The sequence below is a fragment of the Sporothrix schenckii genome (assembly GCF_000961545.1).
Source record: "Sporothrix schenckii 1099-18 chromosome Unknown Cont38, whole genome shotgun sequence".
In the NCBI taxonomy this organism is placed as follows: domain Eukaryota; kingdom Fungi; phylum Ascomycota; class Sordariomycetes; order Ophiostomatales; family Ophiostomataceae; genus Sporothrix; species Sporothrix schenckii.
Window position 1 is genome coordinate 2487720 of NW_015971139.1, and position 20859 is coordinate 2508578.

The following is a 20859-nucleotide window of genomic DNA, read 5'->3' on the forward strand; positions in this document are numbered from 1 at the left end:
CTCGTATTATGAACTGTTCCTTGCCCTCTTTTGGCTAAGGGGATGGTCGTCTTCTCGTCCGTATCTTGCTCCATTGCATTGATATCTCATTCCGTCTAGGATCTGTCTCACTCACTGCTTGGCGTAGGTCGGACGACCACCGGTCGAACGGTTATGTCGTGCATGGAATGTCTTGTACACCGCTGTCGTATATGAAGAGGCGGCGGTGTTAAGCTCCGACCTCTGCAAAAGCACTCTACTTTGTCCCCTTGCATGAAGAAAACATGAGCATGAAAGTCGAGACGACCCTTAGACAGAACATCGCAGAGGTAAGACACCCGTATCACGTAGATGCACTGCATTTCGGGTCGGCATGTTACTGTCGTCCCACGTTGCACAAGTACAGCTGCAAGAGTCCGTATTTCCATTCGAATTGTTGTACCACATGATTTACTGAAATTGACAAAGTTTGTCTAAGTACTGGTCTGCATCTCGACTGCATCGAACGAACTAGACCGACAGTTTGAGAAATGGTTGCCGCAACAACATCTCTCTGCAATGTCTCGATGAACAATGAAACACCACATATGACGATGCGTGTACTCAACGGCTGTCAATATATTTTCGACAAGAACAAGGAATCTGGGGGTAGTACCGTGGGCAGCCGATGTGGCCTGCTTCGAACCATGTCCCGCGCTTCGCATGCCAGCAATATTTACGTTGTCCTACGACTGCAAGTAAAGATATTGGTAACACAATGCCACAAAACACCGAGTAGCTTCCTCCTGTTGTTTCTGCTCGGGAACTTCGCGTTGCTCGCTGCATGTGAAGCCATTGTCGAACAATAGAAAGTGCGGCTCAAGCAGAGCGGCTCATGAAGAGTGGCTCATGCAGAGTGGCTTATGAAGATCCGCTCCAGCCCAGACCGCCAAATCCTAAAATTACCCCCAGCCGGCTACCAGTAGACAAAATATTCCGCATCCGATCAAGGAGCGAACCCGGGGGGGGATATTCCCACGAGGACGGCGAGACGTCAAGGCTATGGAAATTCTGGGACTGGCCTGGGGAGAAAGATATAGCGAGCGCACCAAAACGCCCCATAAAAATAGTTTCTCCATCAATCACAGGCCGGTTTTCGGTGCAATTTTGGCCATTGGAGACGTTCCAGGCGCCTTCCCCCGCCAAAGCTTCATAGGCTGGTGCGCCGAAGCTATCATTGCCCCTCACTAAATCGGCCCAAAGAAGAAGTCGCCGGTGTTAGTCGCGTCGCGGGACCAGGAAGGTGCGACTCAGGAGAAGGGAACGAGGGAAAGAAATGCCGGCAAACCGCCAACAGTCGCCAACAACAACAAGAAAGAGGAATGATAGACGGGAGCACTGAGGACGGGGTTCGACGACGGAGAAAATAAGAAAGGTTCTGCGAAACATCCGGGCATTGTGCGGAGTACATATACTCGGCCGCGCAAATTTACGAAGCTGCTGCCAGTCGTTCTGTTGAGTCCAGTTTGCTGGCGCCTGTTCAAACTGCCTCACTCCTTCCCTTCTCGACCATTGTCGGCTCCTTCCCATCCATTGGACATCACTTGGCATTCGTCTTTGCCCCACGAACACCCTAAACCGTTCTTCTCCCAATACCGACGACAACCCTACAACTCCCTCACATTTTCACCATGCCTGAGATCACAATCACCGGCTGGTCGACGCGCGATGTGCGCTTCCCCACGTCGCTCGACAAGACGGGCTCCGACGCCATGAACGCCGCCGGCGACTACTCGTCCGCCTACTGCATCCTCGAGACCGACGACCCGGCCTTCCAGGGCCACGGCATGACGTTCACCATTGGCCGTGGTAACGACATTGTGTGCGCCGCCATCAACCACGTGGCCGACCGTGTTCGCGGGCGCACGCTGTCGTCGCTGGTCGCCGACTGGGGCGCCACCTGGCGCCATCTGGTCAACGACAGCCAGCTGCGCTGGATCGGCCCCGAAAAGGGGGTCATCCACCTGGCGCTGGGCGCCGTGGTCAACGCCATCTGGGACCTGTGGGCCAAGGTGCTGGGCAAGCCGGTGTGGCGCATCGTGGCGGAGATGTCGCCCGCGGAGTTTGTGCGGTGCATTGACTTCCGGTACATTACGGATGCGCTGACGCCGGCCGAGGCGCTGGCGATGCTCCAGGCGGGCGAGGTCGGCAAGGCCGAGCGCATGCGCGACGCCGAGCGGAACCGCGCCGTCCCCGCGTACACGACGTCGGCGGGCTGGCTCGGGTACGGCGAGGACAAGATGGAGGCGCTGCTGCGCGACACGCTGAGCAAGGGGTACAAGCACTTCAAGCTCAAGGTCGGCGGCGACCTGGCACGCGACCGGCTGCGGCTGTCGATTGCCCGCAAGGTCATCGGCTACGACCAGGGCAACGTGCTGATGGTCGACGCGAACCAGGTGTGGTCGGTGCCCGAGGCCGTCGAGTACATGACGGCGCTCCAGGAGTTCCGGCCGTGGTTCATCGAGGAGCCCACGTCGCCTGACGACGTGCTGGGCCACAAGGCGGTGCGCGACGCCCTCCGCCCCTTTGGCATTGGCGTCGCCACGGGCGAGATGTGCCAGAACCGCGTCGTGTTCAAGCAGCTGCTGGCCGCGGGCGCCATTGACGTGTGCCAGATTGATGCGTGCCGGATGGGCGGCGTCAACGAGGTCTTGGCCGTGCTGCTGATGGCCAAGAAGTTCAACGTGCCGATTGTGCCGCACTCGGGCGGTGTCGGCCTGCCCGAGTACACGCAGCACCTGAGCACCATCGACTACGTCGCTGTGAGCGGCAAGCTGTCGGTGCTCGAGTACGTGGACCACCTGCACGAGCACTTCAAGCACCCTGCGGTGATCAAGGACGGCTACTACACGACGCCCACCGAGCCCGGGTACAGCGTGGAGATGAAGGCAGCCAGCATGGACGCGTACGAGTTCCCCGGCAAGCCAGGTGTGAGCTGGTGGCAGTCGGAGGAGGCGAAACCGATTCTTGATGGCATCAAGATCTAAGGCCTAAAATGTCTTTTGACTGGAAAGACGAACAGTGTGTTCCGGAGAGAAACACACGAGGGGTCAAGCAGCATCGTTTGCTTGTCCGCAGGGCAACGATGGCATCCTGTATAGTACAGTAGGTGTGCCTTGGGAGCAAACAAAAACGAAACGACTGACGACATGGCATGGAACGGTTTATTTGGGAACATGGGCAACATCTACGGCAAAACTATCCTCATGAAGCGGCATAGAAAGCGGACTGATTTATATTTCGCGTTGATTTACTTTCGATTTCATTTTCTTTCAATTTAATTGTCATTGAAGTTCATTGTATCATACATTCTTACACTAGAGATAGAGAATGCCAAAGTCTCGTCCAATTCTTTACCGCACGCATGAACCCTGCGTCGCTACACAGGACGCGGTCTACTCCTCCGCGAGGAACAAGAGGGCAATACCCATGATGGGCTTCGCCAGGCCGTTGGTCGTCTCCAAACCAGGATGGGCTGTAAAGTTGTAGTGCGCCGTGATGGACCACGCGTCACTGCTGCTTGTCGTGCCCACATCATAACACTTGTGGATGGCTGAGATGTGTGTCAACGGCACCGGACCCATGCTCATGCCCGGCATCCCCGGCATGTCCGGGCCCGGCACCTGACTAACGTATTCGGGTGTCCCGCCGTAGGTGGCCACACCCTCGCAGACCGTGGCCCCGTTCTTGGCAATGTCGAGCTGCAGAGCGCCGTCGTGTAGGTGGCTCGCGGACACGAGGACACTGTAGTTCTTGGCGGCACCGCCCGCGCCCGACTGCGGATGCCACGGCTGGGGCGACGAGTAGGAGAACACGGCGTCGCCCGGCGGCACGGCCACCTCGGAGCCGTTCAGATAGGTCCCGCAGTCGCCGTCAATGTCGAGCCACACGGGGACGGCCGGAGCCCAGCGTTCAGCAGCAGCAGCACCGCCTGTCTTCGTCGTATTCGACGACGAGGGCGCCTGCACATAGTCCCAGGTCGTCGTCACGTAGACGTCCCGCGCCGCGCCAGCTTGCATGCTCATAATTTCGGCGATTAACAGCACGGTCTCGTCGGGTGCGACGTAGTAGCCAGCGCGGCGCGTGCCGTTGGACGTCAGGTCGATGTAGCCGCGCTCGTTGCCAGCGCCAAACATGCGCTGGATACTGGCCCCGCCGAGCTTGTCGCAGGTGGTGTCGGAGCGGTTGAGGTTGACGAGAACGCCGTGGTGCAGGTATATGCCCGTGTCAACGTTGGCAATGGCACCGGCGGACCCGTTGGGTCCGTCGCCGTAGCGCACGTCAAAGGAGAAGCCGGTGATGTAACAGTCGACGCAGGGCACGAGCGCAGGCCTCTGGAAGGTCGCCATGCCGTTGTCGTCGCTGGTGTCGTTGGCGACCATGCCGGGGACAGAAAAGGGTCCGCTGGCGGTACGGGCGCGCTGGATGCCGAGATTCGCGAGCGGCTCGGGGACGGTGAGATGCTGCAGTGGCTCTTTGTCCAACGTGTTGGTGAGGCCAGCCGGGCCGGTCGCGGCCAGAGCCGCCAAAATGGCAGAAAGGTGCATGCTGAGTGAGGTTGTGAATGCGGCGGACGGCAATGAAGTACAAGGAAAGAGACCGTAGGTGGAATATGAGCAGGCTGTCCAGAGATGCGGCGAACAATCGTCTTTTTAATCCAACGGCTTGACAGACAAGAAGCAAGCCAGTCCAATATAAAAACGTAAGACGGAGACTTTTCTGAGTGCCCGGTTCCCGCGTCCGGTCACTATTGTTCTGTCCTTCATCTCCACTTGTAGGATGGAGCCATCAAGTTTGACCCTGCCCGGGGCCTCTTTCGGCAAGGCAAAGACCGTGACACGACACGAACCGGGACAGACTCCTGTGGTTCGCAGCCATGGTCACTCAAAGCAGGTATGCACTGGTCCCAGCACAGCCTCCGTAGAGTACACAACGGGCGACTTTGTGCGAGGGTAAATGAATGTCTACATGAAAAGAGTAGACAGTGGGAGAGTATGTGGAAAGCGGGAAGAGGAAACAATTAAATAGAAGCTCTGCACAAGCGGGATAGCCAAGCAGAGGACGAATTAGCCGGATAGTGGCCTGCCACCCGATGTGCTTCGATACTATAAGGCCACTCGAGTGACCGGATGTCCATATTAAGCCGAAGACGAGCCACTACTGTCTTACTTTTATGTCATCTCCTCGCCGGTCCCCGATTTTGTCTCATGGCCTGCTGTTGCCACGGCGAGAATCTCGTCCTCGAGGCCCGCCACATGCACGAACCGAATGCCGGCACCCTCGAGGGTCTGGCGGCCCGTGTTTTTGGAGACAAACGTATCAGGCTCCGTGACACCCGAGTATACAGTAATCTGGCGAGGAGTCGTTGTCTCTGGCGTCGCGGAAGCCAGCCGCAGCACCCTCTGGACACACGGCAGATTGCCGCTCATGCGGAACGAGCAGGGCTCCATTGTTGTATACAGGCCGAGCTGGCGAGGCAGTGCCGCCTCGCTTAGGCGAGGCAAGCCTTCTTCCTCAACGCCATGCTTCTCGGCCAGGTTCATCAGGCAGCACTGCTCGGCGTGGGTGTTGCCCGGCAGCTCGAGGGTGTAGCCTTCCGATAGAACGGTGTTGGTGGCCTCGTCGACGAGGACGGCGCCGACGCGAAAGTTGGAGGGCCTTGGGGGCGAGTTGCGAGCCAGGTCGAGGGCCTGTCGCATGTAGGCGAGAGCACGGTGATTCAATGGGTCGGACATGTCGGATGGAAACGGCGTCCTCGAGGTAGTTGTCGACTGACATGAGGTCGAACAGCGTGAAGTTTATCATTCAGTTTCACTCCGTTCACCAGCTATTCATTAGTGGGTCTCGAGCAGCGGGGTAGCTGTGCGAACTGTCGTTAGCGCTCTCGCACTGTTCAGCCATTTAGCTGTTGACGCGACGCGTTACACCGCTGCAACACGTCACGTCCGCTAAAATGCGTCCCTCTTTTTGCCCACTACTAGAGAAGCACAGCGACAAGAAGAATACGCACAACAAATATCTTACACAACGTCGCGACATCGCAATGGACTCCGATTCCGACCACGAAGACGACCTCGGCGCCGGCGAGCCGCCCGCCATCGATCCTTATGCTGTCCTTGGGCTCGACCGCGCCGCGGCGCCCACGACCGACCAGGTCAAGTCCGCCTATCGCAAAGCAGCACTCCGATGCCACCCCGACAAGGTCCCTCCCGAACAAAGGGACACGGCCCATACCCAGTTCCAAGAGGTTGCTCTCGCGTACGCCGTCCTGTCGGACCCGGCCCGCCGCAAGCGCTACGACGAGACCGGCTCGACAGCCGAGTCCGTCGTCGACTCGGACGGCTTCAGCTGGTCCGACTTTTACCGCGCCGCGTTTGCCGACGCCGTCAACCCCAGCGCCATCGAGACGTTTGCCGCGCAGTACAAGCACTCGGACGAGGAGCGGGACGACGTGCTGGCGGCGTACACGCGGCACCGCGGCGACATGGACGGCGTGTACGAGTCGGTGATGCTCAGCGACGTGCTGGCGGACGACGCGCGGTTTCGGGCCATCATTGACGAGGCGATTGCGGCGGGCGACGTCAAATCCTTTGCCAAGTACGCCAACGAGACGGCGGCCTCGAAAAAGGCACGCAAGGCAGCGGCGTCGCGCGAGAGCCGGGAGGCAGAGGAGTACGCCAAGGAGCTGGGCGTACACGACAAGCTGTTTGGCAACGGCAAGGGCCGGCGGAGCCACGACGGCGAGGAGGTCGGAGAGAGCACATCGCCGCGACCCGCAAAGACCAAGGGCGGCAAGGGGGCCACGGGGGGCAAGGGCAAAGGAGGCAAGAAGAAGGACGACGACCAGGCTGGACTGGCTGCGCTGATTCAGCAGCGTCAACAGGAGCGGTCGGCAACGTTCCTCGACAACCTGGCGGCCAAGTACGGGGCGACCGAGCAGAAGAAAAAGAAAGGCAAGGGCGGCAAGGGCGGCAAGAAGCGGCAGGCCGTGGACGAGGACGACGAGGACGAAGAACCGTCGGAGGAGGCCTTCCAGGCCGCCGCAGCTCGGCTCAAGAACGGGAAGAAAACGAAGCGGTAGACGGAGGTTCTACAAAGGACAGCTTTACATGGCATGGCGGCTGCACGGCGTTCTGTGGCGTTAGACGGCTTCGGCATGTAGGATTAGCGATCTGAGTTACAGCTCTCCATTTACAACTGCAACGAATCAATTGGGTTTTTTTTGAGAGTTTTGTTTCCTTTGAAAAGAGTGATCGCGTGCGTGACCTTGTGAAGGTGAGTGTTGTTGATGCCGTTGTTAGCGCAGTTAGTGGGGTTTCGGCGGGCGGCGAGGCTGCTGGGTGGCTACAACAGGCGCGTTGCCAGCGACGTAAATCATCCTCGCATCGAACACAGCGGCACGACTGTCGACTTGCGTTGCACAACGTCTTCTGCCTCGACCACATCACTCGTCGCTCCACTATGCCATGACCGGGGCAGCGTCGGCAGACGCGGCCAATGTGGCAGAACGGCCTGAACAAAAGCCGGCAGAGACTGCAGTGGGAGCGACGTCTTCGTCAACCAAGATCTCCTACTACGCGCAGTATTGCTTCCACCTCTCGCCCACACTCAATCAGTGGTGTCCCATGCGCGTGGCCGATGTTGCGAACCTCGACGAATATGCCGAGTTCCACGGCAAGTCAGAATACCTGTCCAGTTTGCTGAACGGCCACCACTGCTAACCTGCCAGGCCAAGATGTCTACTTCCACATGAACCACCCCATCAAGTGGGTGCGCGTCGCTGGCGTTGTCGTCGCAATGAGCAGCAACGACTACCTGACGATCTACACCGTTGACGACGGCAGTGGAGCCACCATTGAGTGTGTGTACAAAAAGCAAAGGTGGCCCCCTTCTGCTGCCACGCCTCCTCCCCTGCCCTCTACCATTGCCCCCGGCACTGTCGTCAATGTCAAGGGCGCGCTCCAAATGTACCGCGGTGTCCTGCAGGCCCTTATTGTCAAGCTGGCTGTCCTGCGCTCCACCGAGCAGGAGATGCAGTTCTGGGCCAAGGTCCACAGCTTCGCGCAGACAACGCTCTACCGGCCGTGGGTGCTGGATCGGGAGACGGTGCGGGCGTGCCGGAAGGCGGCCAAGGCGGCGCAGCGGGCCAGGGACGAAGAAGAGGTGCGCAAAGAGATGGAGCAGGAGAAGAAGGCGCGCGCAAAGGAGCAGAAGCGGAGGGGCGACGACATGGATGGGGAGACGGAGGACGCGGCCGACAGGGACATGCCGGACAATGAAAGCTCGGACGGTATCCATGCGAGCTCGACGTAGAGGGCTCCTCCTTTCGCTCAAGAGTACTACAGGCTCAGTTCGCGAGTGTGCGTTCGGGCATGGTTCGATGTACATATTTCAAGACGCGCCTGGCTTGAGAATCCAGACACAATGCTTCGATGGGAGATTGGCCTTGGTAGAAACCCTGTTCTTGACGTTCGCAAGAAGTATATATAAATTAACGACACTTACGATGCCGAAGACTCTGAATGAGAAACGTGGTTGAAACCAGTTGCATTCTTTCGTTGTCGGACTTGCATCTGCGGCGATAGCACATTCTAGGGCGGTTCTTGGCGACCCCGCCTATCCGCACTATGTGGCACGAGCGCCACAGCCCGAAATGACATCACTTCATGTTGGCCATTGACCTCACCGTCAGGACTCAACAGCTACCAATCAACCACGCACCCCCCAGAGCATAAAGCATTATCCCTTGTCTCCTCTATCATGGACCTGTTCCCGCCGGTGCCAGCCGCGTCGTCGGCATCGGGTCTGCCGGCTGCCATCCCGTCCCGCCCGGACCACCCGCTGAAGCCAGTAGGCGTCTCCGATGCCGTCCGCCGGTCCACGGGCCCACTGCAGAGCAACAAATTTTATACCAACTTCATGCTGCACAATCAAGACCTTCCCACGTACCTGCTGCCCTACTCCGTGTCCTGGACGAATGGCCGCGGCCCCACGAACTGCTGGGGACTGACTGTGTCGTATGCTACGCCCGACCAGCGCGTCTTCGGCCCGACAACAGGTCCCTGCGGCCACCAGGGCCCGCCCGCCTCGTACTTTTACAGCCCGCCCATACAGCCCAGCTTGGTATTGGATGCGGCCGAGCTGAACCACCAGACAGCGCTGACGCTCGACGACGCGACAGACATGTTTGTGCTCGTGAGTCTACGGCCGGGCGGTCCGGCAGCGCCACCGGCGGTCCAGTTTCCCCTGGTGCAGGGCCAAGGCTTTATAACGGCTCTGTACCACGGCGCACGGCCGATTCTGCGAACGGGCATGGCCATTCTGTCCGTGTGGGACCCGTACAACGGCCAGGGCCGCGACGGCGGGCCTCTCAAGCCAGGGATGCAGCGTTGGGTCCTGAAAATGAACGACGGCTCGACGTGGCTGGTGTACGCGCGGGCGCGGACGGGGGCGCCACCGCTGGCGTTCCGGCAGACGGCAGATGGTGCGCTGGAGGGCAAGGGCGGATTCCACGGGTCGGTGCACGTGGCACGCGTCCTCCACCCGGAACAAGGCTGGGCAGCCTACGACCATGCTGCGGGTGTGTTTGCTGTGGGTGTGCATCTGTCGGGCCATACCGAGAACGGCGGTGCCGTTGGCCAGTACAGCTTTGCGTTTCGCAAGGTCGACGTGACGGGCGACGGGGCATTTTTGGCCAACTCGCCGCTGCTTATGTTCGCGCTGCCGCACCACCTGGCGTCCTTTGACGAACGCACACGAGCCGCCGTCCAACCGCACATCGCCATGGAGACGCCGGTGAAGGGAACGGCACGGGCGGTGCTAGCAGATGCGTGGACCATGGTCGAGCCCTCTCTCCCGGCGAACATGGGATTTCTGCCGTGGGACGGGCGCACAAAACAAGCCGGCCGCAGCACGTTGTCCGACGCAGCGCGCCATACGATTGCGCAGGTGGCTCGCCAGGAGCTCGGCCAGGACACGGACGCCCAAAGCAACCTCGAGTCGGCCTACTTTGCGGGCAAAGCGCTGGCCAAGTTTGCATTGATTGTGCTGTGCACTCACAGGCTGCTGGGCGACGAGGTCAAAGATGCAGCCGCCGACGGCTTGGCCCGCCTCAAGGCCGCCTTTGCCCGGTTTGCCGACAACCGCCAGAAGCACCCGCTCGTCTACGAGGCCACGTGGGGCGGCGTCGTGTCCACCGCCGCCTACACGACGGGCGACGCCATGGCCGACTTTGGCAACTCGTACTACAACGACCACCACTTCCACTACGGCTACTTTGTCTTTGCGGGGGCGGTGCTGGCGCACCTCGACCCGTCGTGGCTGCAGAACCGGGCCAACGCCGAGTACGTCGACCTGCTCGTGCGCGACTACGCCAACCCGAGCCGCCAGGACGCGCAGTTCCCCGTCTTCCGCAGCTTCGACTGGTACCACGGCCACAGCTGGGCCAGCGGCGTCTTCCCGTCGATGGACGGCAAGAACCAAGAGTCCAGCTCCGAGGACGCCATGGCTGTGTATGCCATCAAGATGTGGGGCCACGTCAAGGGCGACGCGGCCATGGAGCAGCGCGGCAACCTGATGCTGTCGGTGCTGGCCCGGTCGCTCCAGACATATTACTACTACGCCGCCGCCGCCTCCTCGTCCGAGATGCCTGCCCCCTTCATCGGCAACCAGGTCGGCGGCATCGTGTTTGAAAACAAAATCGACCACACCACGTTCTTTGGCGGCGACCCGGAGCTCATCCATGGCATCCATATGCTGCCCCTGCTGCCGTGCTCGCCGTTTTGTCGGCCACCCGCCTACGTCCTGCAGGAGTGGAACGACACCTTTTCCAACGGCCGCGCCGACAAGGCCCAGGGCGGCTGGCGCGGCGTCCTGTACGCCAACCTGGGCACGGCCGACCCGCACGCCGCTTTTGACTACTTCAGCCAGCCAGGCTTCGCCGACGACAAGCTGGACCAGGGCGCGAGCCGAACGTGGTATCTGTGCTATGCAGCCGGTGAGTACACCTGGTTGACGGGCCCGTTTTATCCCATTCTTTCTATGTCGTGCGACAGCTAACAGTATCAGTCTTGGCCGGTCGTTGAGTGGGCAGCCATGTATCGACGATGAAGTAGTACAAACATACAAAAGCCACTGTTGGAAACTTTGTTGGATGGTGCCGACGATCCGCGCTGTCTCCAAACCACGCAGCTACGGCTGGGCGGGCGCGGAATGGACGGATGTGTCGAGGTGTCGTGTTTCTTTTTGTCTTACTGGGATTCAATGTCATAAAAAAAAATTTAAGAATTTTTTTTTTTCCAGCTCACCAACCTCTTTTCATAATGTACAGAGTACAATGCCCAGACATCTGGAACATGCCCAAACCGGGCAACTGCAGAAGCGTCCACCGCTGGCGCTGATCAGCGACGATAATGTGTCGCTGCATTCGTCGACAGTCGTACAAATTACAGCTTCTCCCTCCGCGTTTATCCTCCCAGCTTTTGCTTCACAGCCACGCTTGGCAACACGACTCCGCACACGAGTCGCTCCTTCCCATTTTCTGAACTCACCATTATGATGGTTCTTTCCTCGTGCCCATCAGCGGTTGGCAGGAACCTACCCACCTCTTACGTACATCGTAGCTCTTTCCCAAATTTCTTGCGCACGACGTAATAGCGCGCTTTCCCTCTGAAGCTACTCGTCTCAGCGACGCCTTGTCAATCTCTTCGGCACCTTCTGACTGCAACCCCACTCTGCGCTCTGGCACTCTTGCACTTTTTGACGTTTGGGTGTCGTTGGGACTAAAGCTTGGCAGATCCGCTTGCATAGGCTGCCTCTTTTTCGCCCCGTTATTTCCCTGTTTGAGCGTGTTTCCGCATGCTCGCTCCTTCCAAGCTAGTGCTCCCTTGGAGCTTGGCTCTTTGTGCTACCTTTCTGCTTTCTACCCCCAAGCTTCGCAGCTTTGCAAGCTCCCCCCCCCCTCTTTCAACTTCCCACATTCTCTTTCCTCGATGCTACCAGAGCAATACCACAGCACCAAACAACAACAATTAAATCTTACGTCTGCAGCACCAGACCCGTCCGGCCTGTCTCGGCAAAAGCTTCTTTTCCATTTGGTCACCGGTCGTCCGAATTTATCACTCAATTAGGTCCACACGCTCGTACGAACGTGAGATACCACAACAGCCATATCACACTGTCGACAGTTTCGTTGCGCCTTTTGCGTGTTTTTGATTACTCTTGAGCTTCCACGGCAGTCTCCTTTCGGTTCTATTCAGCTCTGTTGAGGTCCATCTCTCGCAGGTCGTCAATCAATATTGCACTGGGCCTCGTTTAAACAAACCCCACGTCCCACAACATACGCCTCAAGACTCGCATCTGCATCTTGTGCATCCGGGCACAACACACCAATTCAACAGCACCTTACTTCTGGTAGGTCCATCTCTGTTGTCAAGTTGTTCCTCTACGGTTGCCCATCATTCCCCGTTCCATGTTGATTGCGCGTCGGGCGTCGGGCGTCGCAAGTCGTACAATACCGATGCGCGGTCGCTTCCCTGTGATCGCAATCTGCACGTCGTCGCGAGATGGGCAAGTGTCATGTTCATCTCCATTATCATACTCCGTTCGATAGATCACTCCGTCGCCTTTTTTACAATTTCCTTTGCCCAGGCCTGCCAAGACATGCTGTCCAATATTCTCAAGAGCAGTGCCTCCCTCGGCGCCTGCCGTGTTGCCCCAGCCTTGCCTCACCTTTTTGTTTCTGACCTCGACGTGCTCTTGGTTCCACTGATTCCACACACGTCGTTCCACCGACGAAACACCGTGGGACACCCCGCCGTCCATCCCCCGGCCGTCTCCTCTCTCACGTTCCTGTCTATGCTCGATGCAACCCTTGATCACAATGGCTCGCCTTCTGCTCGTTTAAAACATCTTCGTCCCTTATCTGGCAACCGTGATGGGTGCACGGTCTGATATTGCCCCATCTTTTTGTTCTTCCTGTCCTTCTTTCTACTTTGCATACTAGGAGCTCGACACCGCTTGTTTCCCTCCCTACGTCCTGCCCACTTGAACCCCTGTATCAAAACCGTTACCTCGAGCTCGACCCCGTGCCTATGTCTATTGTTGTGTAATCAGTCTCCTGTCGTTCCCGCGGAAATCGTGATGATGTACATTCATCCGCGGTAGCTTGTTGGATTGTTTTCGTTACTGACAGCTATTTGAAGACTCTTATTCAGTCGAGTATTTACGACTCGGTAAACCGAGTATTGTCCAGCTGCAGTTCGTGTGAAAACGCAGAGGTCAATTTTGTGCTCGCTCGATTCCACTGTCTGTCGACTCCGATATTTTCCAATAGTCCAGAATCCCTTTGCATTAAACAGTGCTGAACGGGGGAAGACAGCCAACAACAGAACTGCTCCCGAAACGGACGAGAAGAATCCAACTCGCCTCCCATCGCCATCCATTCCGTAAACTGCGCCTTTCCGAACTGGCCGGTCCGCCCCGTCTTATTTTGCCATTTGACATTTTTCTGCCACTTGGGCAATTTTTCCCCTTCATTCTCCAGTTTTTGCGTGGGTTTTCTGTCGTTCTTTTGTCATTCCCAATTCACAATGTGTAAGTTTCGGTTACGACAACCGCCAACCCACCCCCAAGCCTCCTTAGCACCACCTTAGAAACGCCACTATGTCTCGTCCCAAGTGCCTTTGGCGCTCACTCTTTCACACTCCAGTCACTTCGTATCACACTATATACCCCGGCTTGCTCTCCCTCCCCGTCTTTGATAAAGAAACATCATACCTCACTTCTTCCTTTCCTCGTCTCCTCGCAGGGGCCGTCATCTTATTTCTTTCCATTTTGTCCTGAATGACTCTTTGTTTATAATCGCTTGTCTCTCTTATCCCAGTCCTTAATCTCTTCTACCTCGATATCACCTAGACATGGGTTGAGACGTCACTCGTGCTTTTATTGTTGCAAAACTACAAGACGAGTTGTGCATCAACCACATCCTGCAACAACGTCACTGTTGTGTCTATATTTTCACCCTTACTACCCACTCCACCCGCACATCTCACCTACCATGCCGCAACCAAATGATAATCCCAACGGCAACGGTGCCGATGCTAACAAGAATGTCGACAATGAAGCGTCTGTAGCTTTCCGCCGCGGCATCCAGAGGGCCGTTAGTGGCCTGTACGGATCCACCGACAATGATGACACCGGCAACCGCGTGGACGGCATCCTTCGTGGGGGCGCCGGCAACGAAGCTGCGCCCCTGCTGGTAGGCGCTGGCGCCAACTCGCGCCGCAGCACGTCTGGTTCATACGTCCCACACGTCCACCTATCCGGTGAAGAACACGGCTTTGCCCGCCGCCTGCTCTTCGACAAGTACCACACCCCGGGCTACGACAGCTCCAACGTCTTTGTCCGCTACCTTGCCCACGTCCTCAACATCACCAAGGCCACGCTCTACTCCAGCCCCGTCAACGTCCTGCTTTTCTTCGTCCCCATCGGTATTGTCGCCGGCGCCCTCGGCTGGAGCGCCGTCACTGTCTTTACCCTGAACTTCTTCGCCATCATCCCGCTCGCTGCCGTCCTCTCCTTTGCTACTGAAGAAATTTCTGTGCGTCTCGGCGAGTCCTTGGGCGGCCTGCTCAACGCTACCTTTGGCAATGCCGTCGAGCTGATAGTCAGCATTGTCGCGCTGCGTCAGGGCCAGATCGAGGTCGTTCAAGCGTCCATGCTGGGCTCCATTCTTTCCAACTTGCTGCTTGTCTTGGGCATGTGCTTCCTGCTTGGCGGTATCTGGAACATGCGCGACCGTGACAACCGGCCTATGGAGCAGAGCTTCGCTACGGTCACCGCTCAGACCAGTTGCTCGCTGATGGCACTGTCCATGGCGTCTCTGATAATTCCGGCGACGGTAAGCCAGCTGCTTTCCCCCCAGCTTTCCGATTGATCCAGGCCGGCTCGACATCCCCGCTTACTAACTCTCCGTCCAGCTTTACAGCGCCATCGACGATTCCGCCGACAAGGCGGCCAAGGACGCCTCCATCCTGGTCCTGTCGCGCGGCACCGCCATCATCCTCCTGTGCCTCTATGTGCTCTTCCTCTTTTTCCAGCTGCGCACCCACTCGACCCTCTTCGACCCCGAAACCACCCCTTCCGCTAGTGTCAACGGTCTTCGCCGCGACGATGTTAGTGACGACGAAGATGATTCCCCGGCTGGTGAGGAGGAGGAGGAGCCTCACATGAGCCCCTGGTCCGCTGCCGGCGTGCTCGTTGTTGTCACCGTGCTTGTGTCCATCTGTGCTGAGTACCTGGTCGACAGCATCGACGAGATTGTCGCGTCTGGCAAGATCTCCAAGAGCTTCATCGGCTTGATTCTGCTGCCCATTGTCGGAAACGCCGCCGAGCACGTTACCGCCTGTGTTGTCGCTACCCGCAACAAGATGGATCTGGCTCTGGGAGTTGCACTCGGGTCCAGCATCCAGATTGCCCTCCTTGTCACGCCCTTCCTCGTCATTGTTGGCTGGTTGGTTCTCGACCAGCCCATGTCGCTGCGTTTCGAGACATTCGAGACAGTCGTTTTCGCCCTCAGCGTGCTCGTTGTTGCCTACACGGTCCAGGACGGCAAGTCCAACTACCTCGAGGGTGCTATGCTTATGGGCATGTACATTATCATTGCACTGGCGTTCTACGTCAGCCCTGGCGATGCCCTCGACAAGGCCATGTCTGGCGTTTACAGCGTCTTCTCCGGCTTGGCGCCCGGCGCGTGAAGCATCACCTAAGAGGAAGTCCACACAATACACGATTGAATGTACAACTATAAAAGAACTTGTATACATGTATTCGACAGCACACACTTCGCAAGATTGGGGGAGGAAACGATGTGACAATAATTTCCTCTATTTTCTTTTATTTGCCTCCTCAGGATACACGATTTTCATATGTACGCATAGGTTTTGGTCATTTCGGTTGTTTTCTATTTTCTTTGGTACTTCATATTGGACTTTGGTTATTTGTTTTTGAACTCTTATACGCGCTGGTCTTTTTTTGACTTTTGACATTGGTTTCAACCCGTAACAAGACTTTTGATATCCATTGTGTTCCTTTTGGTTATCCCAAATGCTAAATGCTATGCGTTTTGAATATAAAGCTGCACCACATACGCCACTCTTCTCTAGCATATGTGTGCACCAGAAATGCTTTCTCCTACAGCTGCGGCTTAGCCATCGGCAGCACCACACCTTGCTTCTGAAGCACCCGCGGCTTCGTCGCGTCCTGGAACGCAAACGTTGTCGACCACTCGGGGCCCACCGGCAGACGCAGCGACCGCTCGTACTGGCTGCGCGTTTCAAATTCGTGCGGCAGCTGCGATGCCAGGTACTTTTCGTTCTTGTGCACCCGCCGTTCGCTGATAATCACCTTGTCCATCTTGGCGTCCCGGCGCACGACCATCTCGGCCTTGTTCTTGCCATTCCTGCCGTCCTTGCCGTCCTTGTTCGCGACCGCCCGCTGGTCTCGCTTGACGGCCCGCTTGCTCACGCCGTCACCGATCCACGAGCCCCATCCGGGCATGGGCGCGCTGTTCTTGTTCTTCTTGCCGCCCACCCGCGCTTGCTCCTCCTCCCACGCTGCCGCCTCCTCGGCCGCCTGCCGCACCTTTTCGGCGGCAAACTCAGCCGCCGCGCCGTCCTCGCCCAGCGCCTTGCGCAGCAGCAGCTCGTTCTCGGCCCGGAATTTAAAGTACTTGCTGCGGTTGGCTGCGCCGCGGGTGTCATCCGCGTCGTCGCTGTCGGAACCCGACGAGGACGTCTCGGACTCGTCGACGCCGTCGTTGGCTTGGCTCGCACGGCCGGCGGCAGCAGCAGCAGCTTTTTGAGCGGCCTTCTTCGCCGCAGCAGTCTCCTTTGTGGTGGAACGGTTCTCGGCGACCGTATTCTGCGCCAGTACGTCATCCACAACAGCGGACATGACGAGGCGGCCGTCCGCCGTCAAACCGGGTGTGGCATCCGCGTCAGTTCCCGTCTTCTTCGACTTCTTGTCTTTGTTACTACTAGTCTTGGCCACCACTGTCCACGAGCCTGCATCACCCGGTGCCGAAGACGTACGGGCGGGGAATGTGTTGGAGACGTCAGCGGCGGTGGCAGCGGCGGCGGCAGTCTCACGCTCAGCAGTGGCTTGTTTCCGGCGCTCCTGGCGGTTGGGGCCAGTGTTGGCGTTGGCAACGCGGCCCGTTTGGCCCGCAACAGGGCCGTAGCTGCGACGACCGACAGCCTTGTCGGCCGCATCGTTGTCACCATCTTCACCGTCAACATCAAAGCCAATCATGTTCTCGTCGCTGTCGTCGCCGCGATCAAGATCACGCATAATCTCCGCCACGGCCTCGTCGTTGGCCTTTTTGCGTGCCAGCTCTGCCTTTTTCATAAAGGCAATGCCCATCAGACCCTTGGGCTCCGCCTCGTCGTCCATGCCACCTGCCGCTGCTAGCTTCTGCTTTGTCCGCAGTTTGAATGCCTCCTCGTCGCTTTCCTCGTCAAAGCTGTCGCTATCGCTCTCTTCGTCTGCTTCGCCAGCCTTGCCAACGCGGCCACCACCGACACCGGCACCGTCCACGCGCCGCCGCAGCTCCTCATCCTGCCGCGCCATATCCACCAGACCCGTGCGGAATTCATCGTCCCACGCGGCACGGTTTGTGTTCTTGGCCCGCTTCGCCCAGCGGCTGTCGCGGTGCCGAGCGCCCATGCGCTCCAGCGCCCGCCGGCGGTGCGCCGCATCACGCTCTGCCTCCGAATCGTGGTCTTCGTCGCCCTCGTCGTGCTCTGCATCCGAAGCGTCCAGCGCCTCCTCAGCACGTTGCCGCTCGCGACGGTGCACGCGGCGGTAGGCTTTACTCTTGATCTTCTTGATGCGCTTGGCGCGCGCCTGCTCGCGCGACTGCAGCTCGCGGGCGCGGCGCTTCTGGCCAATAATGGCCTTGAGGGCGTCCGGCGACAGCATGCTGGCCTCCTCCTCGGCCTTCTGGCGCTCTATCTGCTTTTGCTGGGCGCGCTCCTCGGCCTGTGCTTGCGGGCCGAGGCCGCTCTCCTCCATGATGGACAGGATCGTCTTTTCGAGGTCTGTTTGGGCGGACTTTTGGTTGATGGGCAGCAGATTAGCGGTATCGAGGCCCGAGGTAGCGAGCGCGCCGGCCACTTCAAAGGTCAGGTGCTCGGCACGGCGGTTCTGCTTGACGGTCTCGGTCCAGCGGTCGAGCGTCTCGTGCGCCTTGTCGGCGGCGGCGATGCGCAGCTGGCGGTCTTGCTGCATGGGCAGCAGAGGCACCTCGAGCGTCTTGTCTGAAGATGCACCGACGGCAGCCTTGATGGACTTTTTCAGGCTGCGGTCTTTGCTGCCGAGCTGGGCGTTGAACTGGTAGGGGTTCGCGGCGCGAGCTGCGTCGTCGCCGTCGCTGTTGTCTTCGTCACTGTCGCCGTTTTGGCCCGCGGCATAGGCAGAGGCGATGCTCTGAAGGGCGTCCGACTTTCCGAGACTGGCATCCTCGTCGTCACCGTCCTCCTCGTCCTCCTCGTCGCTGTCGTACTCGGACGAGTCTGTTGACGACAGCTCGTCACTACCACTACCATCATCACCGTCCGAGCCAGAACCAGACAGGCCCGATACGTCCGACGTGTCGTCAGATGCTGATAGATCGCTGTCACCGGCCTGCTGTCTCTTTTTTTTCCGTGTCTTGTCCTTCTTGGAGGAGGACGCGGCTGCCTCGTCATCTTCGTCCGACGACACAATGTCCAGCGCCGCAGCCAGGTCAATGGCCTCGTCGCCCAGGTCAGCACCATCGTCACCAACGTCCTCATCATCTTCTTCATCATCCTCGTCGAAGCCGTCAAATTCGTCCGCAGTCTGTTTTGGCTTTGACTTTTTGTTCTTGTTCTGTTTCGACGAACTACCACGGAAGGCAAACGCATCGAAGATCTCGTCGTCGTCGCTGTCGCCAAACGCCTCGTCGCTGTCAATCTCCGAATCGTCGTCGTCACTGCCGACGCCCTCGCGCCACTCATTGCCAGAGCTGTCGCTGTGAATGTCGTTGGACGAGCCGTCCGAGTCGGCGCCGCCGTCATCGTCGTCGTTGCGGCTGTTGTTGGGCCGGCGTCGCTTGGCTGCACCGCCACCGCCCTCGTCGTCGTCGTCGTCGTCGCCGTCATCTCCATCGTCATCGCGTCGGCGCTTGGTCTGGTCGCGCTCAATCTCTAGGTCGCGCACGCGCACACCTTTTGTACGGGACTCGCCGATCTGTTGCTCGGCCAGCGCCATGACGTCCACACGGCCACCCTGCCGTGTCCGGGGGGCGCCGCCGCTGCTCCGTGTGCTAGACGGGCCTCCACCTGAACGGCCACCAGCGCCGCCATTACCGCCAGTCTTCTTGCCGCTCTTCCGCTTCTTGTTCGGGTCTGCCAACAAGGGCCTCCCGTGGGCCTGGCGACCAGGCATCGCTTGTCTTTTTGTGTTTCTTGGGAAACGGTCGATTTCGCTGAATGAATATGTGAATGGTCGATAAATTGTTCGCCGAGTACATTCGCAAAAGAAACACGCAACAATAGGGCGGTTTGCGTCTGGTTTTTCAAGTCGGGGTAAGTTGACTTTTGGATGGTAGCTGCTACTTTGCCCATACAAAATTTCCAGCCAGCGATTTGGCAAACAATTCGAAACTTTTTTTTTAGTGGGGTTTTTTGCCGCCTTTTATCTTGGTACAAAAGGCGGTGAAAGGCCATCAGTTGCGGGTCGCCTGTCTTGGCCGAGTCCGCCATGGTGAGAGCGGTTATCCAATTGAAATTTGAAGCATCGAAATCGCTTTCTGAGACTCTGGAACCACTTCAATCGACCACCAGCAACCCGACGACGGCAAGCCAACAGCACCACCTTTCCAGGCGCACCTCCCGAACGAGTATTTTCTAGCGATACCCCCTTAGTCTCTCTTCACTGAGCCAGAACAGTGACAGCAATTGGCCCATGACCCATCGTCGACGCCGAACTGACTGTCGACATTGAACCAAGACTGAAGCCCTTCGTCCCATCAACCGTTCCCTTACCCTCGCCCTCTCACGCTCACACACAATGCGCGCCACCGACATTCTTCTGCGGCCGTACCGCAAGCTGCGGCTCACTGTCAAGGACGTCAACAAGGGCTTCTACAAGGGCACGCGCACCGGCTCCATGGGTCGGCATACCAAGAAGGGTGGCTATGTGATTGAGTATGAGAAGGTGCGCACCTACGTCGTGCCGAGTCTGGTGGACTTTAACGTATGCTGCCATCCGTCCCCTGGCCCCTTGTCGCGATTTACAAGATAATTTAAAAAAAAAAAAAAAAAAAAAAAAAACATGAGCATCGCTAACCTCTGTAGCTCACCCCCTTTGTCACAAAACGCGTGCGTCCGACGTTTGGCGTGTATTCCCAGAGCGAAGGCCCGCTCAAGGGCCCGCGGAGTCCGTCGCTGTATCTGGCCCGGTGGAAGGCTGAGAACGGTCTGGACTAAGCCTATGTGCAGACAAAGTAAAAGGGAATGAAGGAAATGAAAGTTGAAGAAGAGCGTTTGATTTACTTACTATCTGTACATTTTTTTCATATTGCATAGCTCGGATGGCGGAATACCTCTAGATACAGGAGACAAGGAATTGTGTACAAAAGACAAAAGGAGAAACATGAAAGCTGTACGAATAGAACATATCGGTTGGCCATAGCCGGGCTTTGGAGGATGTATAACCCACGGGTAACGATACGATTAAATTCACCAAATTTCACCTCGGACAATACCATCCTAGCAGTGTTTACTTGTGCTGTCATACTCGGCTGTTACAGAAAAGAAA

The 20859-nt window shown here is 57.9% G+C and overlaps 9 protein-coding genes across 9 annotated transcripts; 6 read left to right on the top strand and 3 right to left on the bottom strand.

Moving 5' to 3' along the window:
- Positions 1–1649: 1649 nt before the first annotated feature.
- SPSK_06299 (uncharacterized protein) lies at positions 1650–3005 on the top strand (the record flags this gene model as incomplete). Its single annotated transcript, XM_016733005.1, has 1 exon — positions 1650–3005. One exon carries the CDS (start codon positions 1650–1652, stop codon positions 3003–3005), a length of 1356 nt encoding a protein of 451 aa, XP_016592530.1.
- Positions 3006–3413: 408 nt separating this feature from the next.
- SPSK_06397 (uncharacterized protein) lies at positions 3414–4565 on the bottom strand (the record flags this gene model as incomplete). The annotated part of the gene is made up of 1 exon (XM_016733103.1): positions 3414–4565. The coding sequence occupies one exon, from the start codon at positions 4563–4565 to the stop codon at positions 3414–3416; it is 1152 nt and encodes a 383-aa protein (XP_016592531.1).
- A 624-nt stretch (positions 4566–5189) lies between these two features.
- On the bottom strand, positions 5190–5753 carry SPSK_06661 (DRAP deaminase; the record flags this gene model as incomplete). The annotated part of the gene is made up of 1 exon (XM_016733362.1): positions 5190–5753. One exon carries the CDS (start codon positions 5751–5753, stop codon positions 5190–5192), a length of 564 nt encoding a protein of 187 aa, XP_016592532.1.
- Positions 5754–5971: 218 nt separating this feature from the next.
- Positions 5972–7099, top strand: SPSK_06414 (uncharacterized protein; the record flags this gene model as incomplete). The annotated part of the gene is made up of 1 exon (XM_016733120.1): positions 5972–7099. One exon carries the CDS (start codon positions 5972–5974, stop codon positions 7097–7099), a length of 1128 nt encoding a protein of 375 aa, XP_016592533.1.
- A 385-nt stretch (positions 7100–7484) lies between these two features.
- Positions 7485–8331, top strand: SPSK_06538 (uncharacterized protein; the record flags this gene model as incomplete). The annotated part of the gene is made up of 2 exons (XM_016733242.1): positions 7485–7713; positions 7748–8331. The coding sequence occupies 2 exons, from the start codon at positions 7485–7487 to the stop codon at positions 8329–8331; spliced, it is 813 nt and encodes a 270-aa protein (XP_016592534.1).
- A 447-nt stretch (positions 8332–8778) lies between these two features.
- SPSK_05995 (uncharacterized protein) lies at positions 8779–11076 on the top strand (the record flags this gene model as incomplete). The annotated part of the gene is made up of 1 exon (XM_016732703.1): positions 8779–11076. The coding sequence occupies one exon, from the start codon at positions 8779–8781 to the stop codon at positions 11074–11076; it is 2298 nt and encodes a 765-aa protein (XP_016592535.1).
- A 2998-nt stretch (positions 11077–14074) lies between these two features.
- Positions 14075–15773, top strand: SPSK_06174 (Ca2+:H+ antiporter; the record flags this gene model as incomplete). Its single annotated transcript, XM_016732881.1, has 2 exons — positions 14075–14917; positions 14997–15773. 2 exons carry the CDS (start codon positions 14075–14077, stop codon positions 15771–15773), a joined length of 1620 nt encoding a protein of 539 aa, XP_016592536.1.
- Positions 15774–16209: 436 nt separating this feature from the next.
- On the bottom strand, positions 16210–19485 carry SPSK_05873 (U3 small nucleolar RNA-associated protein 14; the record flags this gene model as incomplete). Its single annotated transcript, XM_016732582.1, has 1 exon — positions 16210–19485. One exon carries the CDS (start codon positions 19483–19485, stop codon positions 16210–16212), a length of 3276 nt encoding a protein of 1091 aa, XP_016592537.1.
- A 624-nt stretch (positions 19486–20109) lies between these two features.
- Positions 20110–20528, top strand: SPSK_06726 (50S ribosomal protein YmL27; the record flags this gene model as incomplete). The annotated part of the gene is made up of 2 exons (XM_016733424.1): positions 20110–20295; positions 20397–20528. The coding sequence occupies 2 exons, from the start codon at positions 20110–20112 to the stop codon at positions 20526–20528; spliced, it is 318 nt and encodes a 105-aa protein (XP_016592538.1).
- Between the last annotated feature and the right edge of the window lie 331 nt (positions 20529–20859).